This window comes from Dipodomys spectabilis, unplaced genomic scaffold (genome assembly GCF_019054845.1).
Source record: "Dipodomys spectabilis isolate Male_0828 unplaced genomic scaffold, ASM1905484v1 ptg000115l, whole genome shotgun sequence".
NCBI classification, from domain to species: domain Eukaryota; kingdom Metazoa; phylum Chordata; class Mammalia; order Rodentia; family Heteromyidae; genus Dipodomys; species Dipodomys spectabilis.
The window spans coordinates 15485775-15498516 of NW_024870792.1; the positions used below are offsets into that span (position 1 = coordinate 15485775).

The 12742-nt window shown below is 36.0% G+C and overlaps 1 protein-coding gene across 1 annotated transcript in view; it reads left to right on the forward strand.

Annotated features, from left to right (window-relative positions):
- The window catches only part of Ccdc141 (coiled-coil domain containing 141), a 166238-nt gene that overhangs the window by 133473 nt on the left and 20023 nt on the right, over positions 1–12742 (forward strand). The window contains exons 16-19 of the mRNA XM_042688394.1: positions 887–1066; positions 2864–3013; positions 11477–11617; positions 12063–12257. Of these exons, the coding sequence (XP_042544328.1) occupies positions 887–1066; positions 2864–3013; positions 11477–11617; positions 12063–12257 (666 nt within the window). The remainder of the gene's footprint in view (positions 1–886; positions 1067–2863; positions 3014–11476; positions 11618–12062; positions 12258–12742) is intronic.

The window sequence follows — 12742 nt, forward strand, 5'->3', positions numbered from 1 at the left end:
ACTTCAACCCTTAACTATCATGCTGTCGTTACTTGGTATGTCTTTTTCTCTTCTCTCTGTTAAATAAACAGTGCACCTCTTCTGACAGTCCTACTTCACTTGGAATGATTCTGTATCTCTTGAAAATTTCTAGTGTGCCGGGTGCCAGTAGCTCACGCCTATAATCCTAGCTATTCAGGAGGCTGAGATAGGAGGATGGTGGTTCAAAACCAGTCCAGGCAGAAAAGTCTCATAAGACTCCAATCTTTCATTAACCACTCAAAAAAATAGAAGTAGAACTATGGCTTAAAGTGGTAGAATGCTAGCCTTGAGCAAGAGAGCTAAGGGACAGTGCTCAAGCCCTGAGTTCAAGCCCCATAACTGAAGAAAAAAAATTCTAGTGCTCTCTCTCTTTATATCACACACCTAGCAAATTTAACATCTTGATTCTTAATTTCTTTTTAACAAAAATAACTTTTTGTTTTATCATTTCAACTATAAGCTCTTTGTGTCTCAAGTACCTGAGATCACATAATTTATTATTTGTTGGTTTCCTTTTCCCTATAACATCAGAGCTATTACCTGTGTTATCACAAACTAGAAATATATTGATAGTTTTGTATTGTTGCCTCTGGGTTTACTTAAATCACAGACCTAGATATTGCTGAGGATGTAAAGTAGGACCCCAAAGACTATTTTCTTCTATTATAGAACAGAAAACATTGAGCCATCAGTATCACCCTGTTTAGATGGGCTACACTGTAACATATATTTTGGCCATCACACTAATAATTATGGGTGGACTTGGCAGCATTTCAACCACTAGTACAAAATGTTACAGAAAGTGGGTTTTATAGGACTGTCTTTACATTAGCTGCAAGATAATTGTTATTTCTCTAAATTGCAGCTGGAAGATCTCATCAGATCCACAGAACTGGAGTTTCTAGAGCAGTTGGATGAACTGGGTGATGCTCAGGAGACCCGGATGTACCTCAGTCGTACTCAGGAAAAGCAGGCACATGTGGAGCATCTTCACAGACTGGTCCATTCCCTAGGAATGGACATCATTTCATCAGTGCAGCAGCCTGTAAGCATCGTAGAACACCGTAATTTCTACCTACATCTCACTGGTGCTAGGGCTGTGGTATGTAAAACATCAGGAAGATTTCTTGGATATGTTTGCTTTTAAAATGCATCAAATCATTTAGGGTAGTTATCTGTGGTGAGTTTATGTGTGGTGAGTTTCTTCTACCTATGACAAAAAATTTTAAGGAGAAATATGACTATAAAAATCTTGTTTAATGTATCTATTCTCACATTCATTTAAATGCTGGTATATTATTGAGATATATAGTCCCCTATACAGGTTTCCACATTTAAAATATGTCTATTGCAAATAGGGAACTAAATTTTTTATTTTAATTAACTTGAAATAATTTAGAAGTTGGTCTTTAGTGTAGTTATTGGAAAACTTTTAAGTATGTTGGAAGCATACTTGGGTATGCTGTAACTGTTAAGAAATTAAAGTATAAATCAAATGATTTCTCATATAAATTTAGCTATTCTCAGAGTATGAAGTGCACACTAGATTTAAAAGATTTGAGGTGAAAATTATCAGTATTTTTATTTGTTTACATGCTATAAAATGACATTTGAACATACTTGGCTAACTAAATTATTTTATGGAAATTAATTTAACTGGTGTGTGTGTGTGTGTGTGTGTGTGTGTGTGTGTCCTTGTTAGGGCTTAAACTCTAGGCCTTGTGCTATTGCTCAGCTAGAACTGTAGGTGTGAGTCATCAGCAACTGGAAATTTCACTATTTTTGAACTTTTTAAAATGACTTCTGGAAAAATTCATATTTTTATGGCTTATATTATATTTCTGTTAAACAATGCTGCTTTACCTTTGCAGATCTTGAAGACTACTAGCTTAATATAGACCAGCACCTCATTTTAAAGAGGAAGAAGGTGAAGTCTAGAAATGCTGGCTACCTTATTGATAAAAATGCAGATTATATGAGCCCAAGCCAGAATTCTGGGCACTGGCTTTTGGCTCTGCCATTGGGCAGATTTTAACAGAAGAGTCTAAAACAAAAGAAAGCTTTTCCCGATCAAATGTTTATAAATAATATTCTGGGCTCTGATTTCTTTTAAAGCCTCCAAGTTCCTAATTTGAAGATAAAAATTACGTTTATTACATTAATATGAATAGTAATAAATGATAGGGAACAATTTATTTTATGATACAGTTAAGATATCCACTCAGCTATATGTAATACAATGAATGGAGAGTTTATTTTTTTTTAACACCACAGGAGAGAAATGCTGTTAATAGGACCTACTTTTATCAGGAAAGAGCTTTGTTTTTTTAAAATTTCCCATGTTATTAGTGAATTTATCTTATAAAGAAAAAAGAAAGCAAGATGTCTCACTTTGCACAAATAATGTAAATTGTCCTTCAACCCTCTTCTGGCCTGGATCTTTGCTCTCTGTGTGAGGTAGAGATTGAAGACTTGCATAATGAACCTGAGGTTAAACTCAAGTTGACAGGAAAATTATAGTGCAGAAGCAGAATGTTTCTAATGCATATTTTATGCTTTTGAAGTAAAAATTATTATAATGAATGGTGTCTCTAAGGAGTTGGGTGTGATGAGAAAGTCTTCAAAACTAAAGCTTTGAGATTAGAAATAGCTTGCCATAATGTTAGATGTCTGGCTTCTTTCTGAAATAATTACATTCAATATGTTGAGGGCCACATAAATTTGGATACTATAACTTTGTGAAGTCTTACTTAGGAATATCATCATGAAGGTAAGTAGTCTATTCATCTTATAGGAGTTTCTTTGGTTCCTTCGGTTATTTCTATGTGTCTTTTGCTTTTAGAATTGCTCCAGTGTTTCTGCAAAGAACCTGCAGCAGCTACTGGAAAGCCTCGAGGTAGACAGCATGAGCTGGCGTGCCAAAGCTCAGGAGTGTGAACAGGCCCTGTCCTGTAGCTTGGAGTACTGCACCACACGGAATGAGATTCATGAGGTGGGAAAAGGGAGAACTGAGAAGTGAGAACTGAATCTGAAGCATTCTTCTCAGCATCTACACACACACACACACACACACACACACACACACACACTCTCTCTCTCTCTCTCTCTCACACACAGAGTCATGGTGAATCAGGATACTTTCTTCTCACCCATGCTTGTTAATTCTTGGCACAGTGATCTTCGGACTCTGAAACTTGGAGTCAACTTTAAGCTCTAGAAGTTATTGAAAACGGTATGTTGTCAGCTCAGACAAACCTAGAATGAGGCTTGAAGGTTACTGTTTTTTAAAAAAAATTTTTTTATTTGTTGCTGTTTTGCTTTCTGTCCCATTCAAAGAACAATTCAACTTGCTAGGGTGCACACAGATTTGTTTTTTTGGTTCAGTTACAGAGGAAAGAGCTAACTCTAGCCTGCCAAGATCCTATTTCAGCACTACTGACTCATGGGACAGTGCTAAGGGCAGGGAAGCAAGCTCTTTGCTTCAGAGGCTACAAAGTATTATCACCAGAGTCAAGTGGCTAGCTTCATGTTTACTCAAACAAAGTGGTTTTTCTGGGAAAACAATTCAGTGAAGCTGAAATACTAGATACAAGTGGCTCTCCAGGTCCATGTGTCCCCCTGGGCTCAATTCCACCTCCTCCCTATCAATTGGCCAAACCCAAAACTGAATCCATGCCACCCCCTCAGCTAAGCTTTCCAATTGTGAGATATTCTGGGGAGAAATGCAAGATGTATTAACAAGAACCCTGACTCTTGAGTAGGAATTGGTGACAGAACAATAATCTCATAGAGTAACATGTAATATTTTTTTGTCCAGTACATCCTAAATCCTACAGAAAGAGCGAAGTGGGTAAACTTCGATTTTAGTTTCTGCCTAGTCTGTATAATCTAGGCCCAGCAAGAATCAGGTATGCTCAGGCAACATTAAAGCATGGGCTAAAGAAGTTTGAATAATTCTACTTTAATGGTGGCGTAGCTATGAAGTGCCCCCCCCCTCCAGGCCACGCATGTACAGATCATTGGAGGTGCAGGAGGAAATGTACTGGAAGGAAAGTGAGAGCGAAAGAGATCTGGAATGGCTGCTTGGACCCAATCCAACAAGAGGGAAACAAGAAAGAATGGCTAGTAATGATTTTCATTTTAGCGATGTGTTACAGGACTAGGGGGTTTTCTGCTGATAGCTGAAGCTACAAATTCATTAACTCCTTATGCTTGAAACTTCAGTGTATGTAGTCTGCCCTCTGTGTCATTGAGCTGTGTCATCTAGCCCCAGTATTGCAGCTTTATGCACTCATGTCAGATCTTACCAGATCAAAGAATATTAAGTTCTCCAAATTACAAATTTTAGGATTGTGTGTGTGTGCACATGTGTGTCTGTGTGTATGTATGTACATATGTGTGCAATCCAGGGCCTCATTCTCCTGATCAGCTTTTTGGGTCATGTCATGGCTGGTTCTTTACCACTTGAGCCTCACCTTCAGTCAGTATTTTTTACTTTATAATTGGGAATAGAGTCTGAAGGACACGTCTGCCTGTGATGGTTTTGAAGCACGATCCTTAGATTTGTCCTACTGAGTAGCTAGGATTGGAAACATGAGCCACTTGTAGAGCACCCAGTATAGAAACATTTCTTTTAAAACACTCTCCAAAGTAATCTTCTGTTTTCCTCCTCTTATCCTCACTGTTATTCCCACTTCTCCTTGCCTCTCTACTCCTCCTGTTTCTCCTGTTTCTCTTCCTGTGTTCTCCTCTTTCTCTTTCCTTTTATACAACGTTGTCTCACCAAAACTCTCCCTCCCTGCAGTGATGGTTCAACTCTGTATTTACAGAGAACACAAGTGGAGCAGGCTAAGGCTGTTCCCAGCTCCTTTGGCTCAGTTGCTATCACCGTGAAGAGCTATGGCATTTATGGAGCTGGGTCTCCCGGTCCCAGCCCTTCCAGCAGAGGTTCTATTTTTAGGGACCACCTTGTGATGAACCTACACTTGGAGGCAGCTGGGCCGGATGACAGATGACCCTCCAGTCATAGCAGGGAGGCCCTGGGATTGTCTTACTCGCCAAGAATGAGCAACCAGATACATGCAGTTTTGATTTACTAATCAGATATCATTTTAACATATGGTTAAATACTAAGAAACATATCCTTCTTTCTGTTTCTGCTTCAAATCCTGCTAATCTTTGATGTAAGTCATACTTAAAGGCCCTTTGAAAAGCCTCAGTCATTCTAACCTTCCCTTTTTTTGTGAGATATTTCCATACTTGGGGTTTTCCAAGCACAAGCTTCATGGAAAAAGATTCAGATGTAATATTTTAGTGCATCTGATGACACATGTGTGCACAATGTGTTGTAGTTCACCTAATCATAGGTGTGTAGTAGCTACAAGCTAAACCACAAAAACAGATGGCTAGTTTCCATTGTGGCAATAGTATTTGACAACTTGATATCATCATCATTATGACTATCATTATTAGATTTTAGACATAATTACTTAGACCTTTTATGAACATTAAATTATTCTTTCTGTTGTACAAGAGTATTTGGTGGCTCACACCTATAATCCTAGTTACTCTCTGCAGGCTGAGATCTAGTGTTTCAAAAGAAACCAGCCAGGGCAGGAAAGTCCATTAGACTTTTAGTTCCGATTAACCACCAAAAAGCCAGAAATGGAGCTGTGGCTCAAGTGGCAGAGCACTAGCCATAAGCAAACATCTTTCAGAGACAGTACCTAGCCCTTGAGACCCAGGACTCTCCGCCACCTCCCCCTCCCCCCGAAAAAAAATAAGATGCTATTCCAGGGAATTAGCATAACATTTGATTTTTTGATCCAATCTTAAAACATATTGTTTTACTTTAAGCTAAAATTCTTTTTGAAGACTGGATTATAATAGTTCAGGACCTTCATTATTTTAGACAATAAAGGAAGTGCAGTATATGGTTTTCACTTAGCAATCTTATAGAGAATTGCAAAGTTTCTGCAATGTTTAAAGTTCGCTTTGAGCCAGAAACTCCTTGTTGGGCACCAATATGCTTGTTCTTTGCTCAATTCACTATTGACATAAATCTTGTGATCCTGTTCAAACAGGAAATGGTCTCATGGTAAATTCACCCTTTATCCAAGCTTTTCTCTGCTATCCCTGTTTCCTAACACATTTGTTATGAGAAACTTGTGATATCATGTGCTAACATAATTTATTGTTATTTTCAAGAAAAAAATTATTTCTTGCTTATGATAAAATTCAGAATCTTAATTAAAGACTCTTACAAAAAGACTCAGAACCACAAACAAAATAATAAGATCCTATAAGTAGCATTAAAAAATCATAATATGGTACTCCTTAAAAACAAAGAACAATGATTTAGTGCCCTCATTATGTTTGGATGAAGATTTTATTTCTAGTCTTTTGCTAAGATGTAGGGAATTATAAGGCCTCATTTCCTTCACATTTACATACCAGAAATGTGGCAGTTGCACAAACTGCCAGGTTTTATGGCACTTTCTCACCCATTTCACACATAGACATATTTGAATGCATAAACATTGAATGTCATTGTAAATTTTTTAGTCTGTATGAGTAAGTTGTTGGTACACAAAGCATTTCAGCCCCATATTCTTCTGCCATATTCATGACAGAAGAATGCCATTAATTACTCATTCTTTACAATGTACATTCAGGATTGTAATAAGTTAATGATGGGCATGTTTAATTCTTACAACCTGACCAAAACAATTACCTTTACAGTTACATGATGTTCATGGAAATTTCTATTTAGAGATTCATAGTATGGGTCACAAGCAATTACTTTGCTGAAGAACAGCAATGACAGAATTGGGTTGGTGTCTATTTTCTCAAAATAAGTTTTTCTCATAGAAGCTTTCAAATAATTACCTCAGTCTGAAATGTTCCCAGTATAGCAACATCTTTCCTATGAGAATGTGAGTAGAAAGGACTCAAAATATATACTCCAATTCCTAGACAAATGTTTCACAAATTCTTTTGTCAATTTGGGTAAATCTGTCATCTGAGTTCCAGAGACAGAAGCTGGATTAGAAGCAATAAATTAGAATACAAGAGTGGTATCATGGTATATTGTAGACAATTAATAAAATTAAAACTGCCTGGCATTACATGGTACTTTGACACTGACAAAATAATCATGAACAGCTATCTACTGGTAGATAAGGAGGCAGAAAATATTGTAGAGTAGGGGAAAAATACCCAGAGAACTGAAATTTAAAATGATAAATATCATATCCAGAAAAAAGAAATTTAACAAATACTTTATGAAGATAGAACATGCAGAGTAGATAAAATATTTATTACTGAGGCTTATTATCACCTACAGTTTGGAGCAGAGTGATTGTGTTCTTTCTGAGCTCCCCAACTCTGTTGATATAAGACAGGCCTTAAGCTCAGGAAAAAGTGGTATGGTTGCCAAATGGAAGGAAGTCAAGAAAGTCTGAAATCTTTCCAGCACTAAGACTGAATATTCTGAAATTAATATTTGCAGTAAATAATTTAGGGTAAAAGTCAAATCTTAGAGTATCTTCATTTCAGATGCAAGCATTCTTGGGAGGTGATAATACTATATCCTTCTGGTACTGAAAAATGAGTATAAGAGAGCTTTTATGTTGGAATGGGCAAGAAATGAAAATCCTGAAGTAGTCATTAAAAGAAATGAAAATCACCTATTCATTTTGTATTCTTGGTCCTCGCCAACTGTGTACCATAAGGAAAGGCTTTCCTTTAAAATGCATTTCCTTGGTTTTAAAATGTCCCATGTCCAGCAAATCAATTGGCCTTGCCAACAACAGATTTACAAATAAAACTTTCTTGTGAAAGCCACCTTCATCAGCTTAGTCAAAACTAATAATAGCTAGGCAGCCTTTCTCCTTCTGCTTCTTCCAAAGACATTTTCTTCATTTGTAAACCTGAAATGGGGATTACAGCTTGAGGAGAAATTTGGTGAGAATATCATTCTCTTAGTTTTATAAACTGGAACTTTTAAATCTTTTGTTTTTCTATTTAGAGATATGTAAACTGAATCTGTTTATTTCTTGACAATCATGGAGGAGCTCAGCAAGTGGAAAGATAGGAATAAGGAATTATCCCCTGCAAAAATGTTCTCCTTAATTTCATTAAGACTTGCAGAAATATCATCTGAATTATAGAAAAATGTAAACATTTCTGAGTAAAATTTGTCATGCCCTCAGCTTCAGATTTTCTTCTTGTTGTATGTTCTAGTTGACCAGTTGTCTATAGCCATCGCCACTATTCCCCATTGTTGACAAGCGAACTAAAGTTAGAAACAGCTGCCTGAACAATGATAGCACAGCCAAACAACCCTGGCACTCGGTTCCTTTAAAAATATGACCCTAAGTTATGTGGAGATTAGATGGGAAGTTTTCATGCTAGAAAGGTGCAGATGAAATACATGAAGTATAACTAATTCTTCTTCTTCTTCTTCTTCTTCTTCTTCTTCTTCTCCTTCTCCTTCTCCTTCTCCTTCTCCTTCTCCTTCTCCTTCTCCTTCTCCTCCTCCTCCTCCTCCTCCTCCTCCTCCTCCTCCTCCTCCTCCTCCTCCTCCTCCTCCTCCTCCTCCTCCTCCTCCTCCCCCTCCTCCTCCCCCTCCTCCCCCTCCTCCTCCTCCTCCTCCTCCTCCTCCTCCTCCTCCTCCTCCTTCTCCTTCTTCTCCTTCTTCTTCTTCTTCTTCTTCCTCTTCTTCTTTCTTCTTCCTCTTCCTCTTCTTCTTTCTTCTTCCTCTTCCTCCTTCTTCTTCTTCTTCCTCTTCCTCCTCCTCCTCCTCCTCCTCCTCCTCCTCCTCCTCCTCCTTCTTCTTCTTCTTCTTCTTCCTCCTTTTCTTCTTATTCATATTCTTGTTTTAGTTGCTGGAGATCATTCTGAATATTGCCTTCCAGTTGTATGTGTCCTAAGTTGAAAAGGCAAAGGCACTGGGAATAGATCTCCAGTGAGACCCACAGAGAAAAGTGCCAGTAATTTTGTTGAGGAAGCTCATGTGTCAAAGGAAGCTGGTCACATTTCAAATACTCATAACGTCATGAACATTCTTTGAACCCATAAGTCATCTTCTGTAGATGTGCACACATTTTGAAGCAAACAGAAATACAATCACACTCACCACTTACCAGTCTTCAATTTCTTAATCTGAAGTGGACTTGAAATCTCATGATTTAGAAGGAAATCTCGGTATTTGCTCAATTCCTCAGAAAGTTTTCAAGTAGATATTAAACTTTCCTAAAACTAGATAAAATTCAGTAGACATCAGGTTGATGACAGAGTTCCTCTTCATTGTTCTAGATTGAACTTTATAATAATGTCTTGTTTTGTGAGGAAAAATGACATAGAAAGTGTTATATTCCAAAGAGTAAATGTTAGTGATGGGTGTACCACTCTATTTAAATTTTATATCTTTATTTATTTTTGTTTTTTCACAAGACAATCTCACTGTGTAGCCTGGCTGGCCTTAAACTTCAACACTCCTTGCTGAATATTAGAATTACAATCATGTAACACCACACCCAGCTTAATTTTATTTTCATTTGGGTAAAATATCTACAACATCAAATTTACCATCTTAACCTTTTCTTGTGTGCAATTCAGTAGTATTTAGGGCATTCACATTTTTGTCTAATTATTACCACTAGTTGCAAGACTTTAAATATCATTCTAAACAGAAACTCTATAGTTGTTACACAGTCACATACCATTGATGTTATATTTTTAAAAACAAGAATTTCTGGTTTTTTCAGCTGTGATATTTATTGCATTTATAGTTGTCAATTACAACTTTTGAGAGAAAAGCTCCTGATTCAGTTAAACTCAGTATATAGCTCCTTTATACTGAAGTGTCATAAAGTTTACCACATCAATGTTTACTTGCTAGAATCTGACACATGTACACTAGCACATCAAATGTCTTATAGTGTGAAATTTATTAATTATGCCTTAGAGTGTAAATATTTCATTAGCATATTTATGTAAGTATACCAACTTAATATGATCTTTTGAATATTTTTCTGTCTTCTAGTAGAGAAACAGTTTCAAACTTTAAGGCTCTAGCTCTTCCTACTCCTTAGCATTAGTGATTGATCAATTAAAATATTTTATATAACCTCTGTTCTTGGTTTAGTCTACAGTTTAAAACTAGTGTTCAACAACAACTTCATTTATGTTAGTATGTTAAATAAGTAATACTGGTTAAGTATAGATATATCAGATGCAAAATTTGCTTCAATATAATAATGTTTGTATATACAAGTCAGCTAGGACTTTAAACATGATTGTCTCTAAGAAGTGTAAAAGAAAGTCATTATTTTTATTTTTACAATATGCAGACTTTGAAATAAGCATTTTCAGAAAGCATGCATTCTCTAGGGCAGATATATTTTTTCAGCATTATAAGTCTAAAATCTAGCACACGCGTAGCTTTTATTCCCTCTCAAATAATTTGCTTTCTGTTGTTGGAGAGGATTTTAATGTTTTTCTGACTTTTCTTATCATACCTCAAATTCATCAGCCATGACATTTTTCTTTCTTGCTGTTGAAAGTCTCCGTGTAGTTACAGGTTTATGTGTTTTCTGTACTCTTTCTTTGATGATATTACAAAGAGAAAGTAGCCTGTCGATATACTTATTCTTTTTGAATACAAAGAAGGGACAGAAAGTGCTGGGTTCATAGAACTGGGCTGCTTAGAATATTAAGGCACTGATAAAGCCACGTTGTCTGTAAGCCTGTCACAATGTTCACTGTATACTCAAGGTACAGGCTCATGATCTGCTTATTTGCAAGTTAATTTTGCCATCTTGGCAGTCACACTCACTTTGTCTTTTGTATGTTTGTTTTTGAAGTAAAGCTCATCTGAAAATTGTGCATGAAAAATAACATTTAGGTGAACAAATAACTGCTAGCACTTCTCTCATTAAATCTAACATTGGGTCTTCCCATTGGATCAAAGGTATAGCCTCACTTTTACTTCCTTTATGGCTTATATGTTATTTCATTGATCTCTTCATCATAAATAGCTTCATGGAAACAATACATGTATGCAGGATAACCATCACATTAGCATACAAGGGATGGAATTAGTAAGACAAGTGATATCAAATAAATATAAAATAAGAAGACTAGAGTTGGCAAACATCTATTTACAATTTGTAGAAGTTTCTTGTTTGGTGGCCAAAGGGAGAGTCTCCAGCTATAATCCAAATTTAAAATTATAAAATAAAGTATGAAAATTTTAATTGCTTGTATTGTATGAGTATATTTAATTCCCATTAAGTCTACTTGGCATATGTGTTTTATATTGAAAAACACTCTGAATACACTTTGAAGATTATAAGTATTTTGAAGTGTTTAGATACTGTGAATTTGTTACAAATGAATATTAATTCCCTCATTTTAAGGAAATCATCTGTTTCTATTTATTAAACTGTAGCTCAAAGAGTCATTCAAAGATATCAAAAAGAAATTCAACAATCTGAAGTTTAATTACACTAAGAAAAATGAAAAAGCTCGAAATCTAAAGGCACTTAAATATCATATTCAACAAGTTGATCTGTATGATGAAAAAATCCAGGTAATGAGAAAGTATTCTACATATATATGTATTTGTGTGTGTATGTGTGTAGAGAAAGAGGGAATGTATATTAATCTAGAAAATATATATTCTAACTACACTATATAGATAGATACTGATTATAATGATATATTAGTGCACCCAATATTACTAATCATCTGTTCTTCAACTGAACATCAGAACTTCTGTCTCCTGAGTATAACTAAATATACTTTAATCAACTTTGAGATTCCTATTTTAAGGCTTCCATATTATTCCTTAATTCTTCCTATTATTCCTTAATTCTTCCTATTATTCTTAATATCTGAAATAAAACATGGGGTACAATAAATTTTCTATATGTCCATTTAATCATAATCAGTAAAGTCTCAGGAAGAAGATTTTCAAGCTATTCTTTTACCACTAAAGTTAAAAGTAAAATATTTTTAAACCTCTTTTTGCACAGGCTTTGAGAAAGAAAATGGAAAAAGTTCATAGTAAAACTTGTGATTCTTTCTTAAATTACTCAAGTGATAAAGTTAATGTCCTTCTGGAGGCCATGAAGGATTTGCAAAAACAGATGGATGATTTGGACAAAATTGTCACTGACTACAAGATGGCTTTGGACCTGACTGAGCATCTCCAGGAAGTAATAGAAGAGGTACCTTTATGCTGTAATGCTGTTTTGAGAAATCGTTTTGCTGCTCTAAAGCAATGCTACATACATATCTGTTCTTGAACTTGTGAAACAGGCTCTTTTTCATGATTGTTTTCTTAGCTAATTTCCTAATGTAGGACCACTGGGCCAAAGGGGATACATAGTGCAAGGTTTTTGTTGATTGACCAATTGCTCTTCAGAAAACTTTTATTAATTTACTCTTTTTTGTGTGTGCTGGTCCTGGGACTGAATTCAGGGCCTGAGTGCAATCCCTGAGATTTTTTTACACAAGGCAAATGCACTCAAGCCACAGCTTCACTTCAGGCATTTTTTTAAGTAGTTAATTGGAGATCAAAGTCACACAGACTTTCTTACCCAGGATGATTTCAAACCTCCATCTTCAGATCTCAGCCTCCTGAGTAGCTAGTATTATGGGTGAAAGCCATAGACACCCAGCTTTATTCCTTAATTTCTTCTTATCCACAACA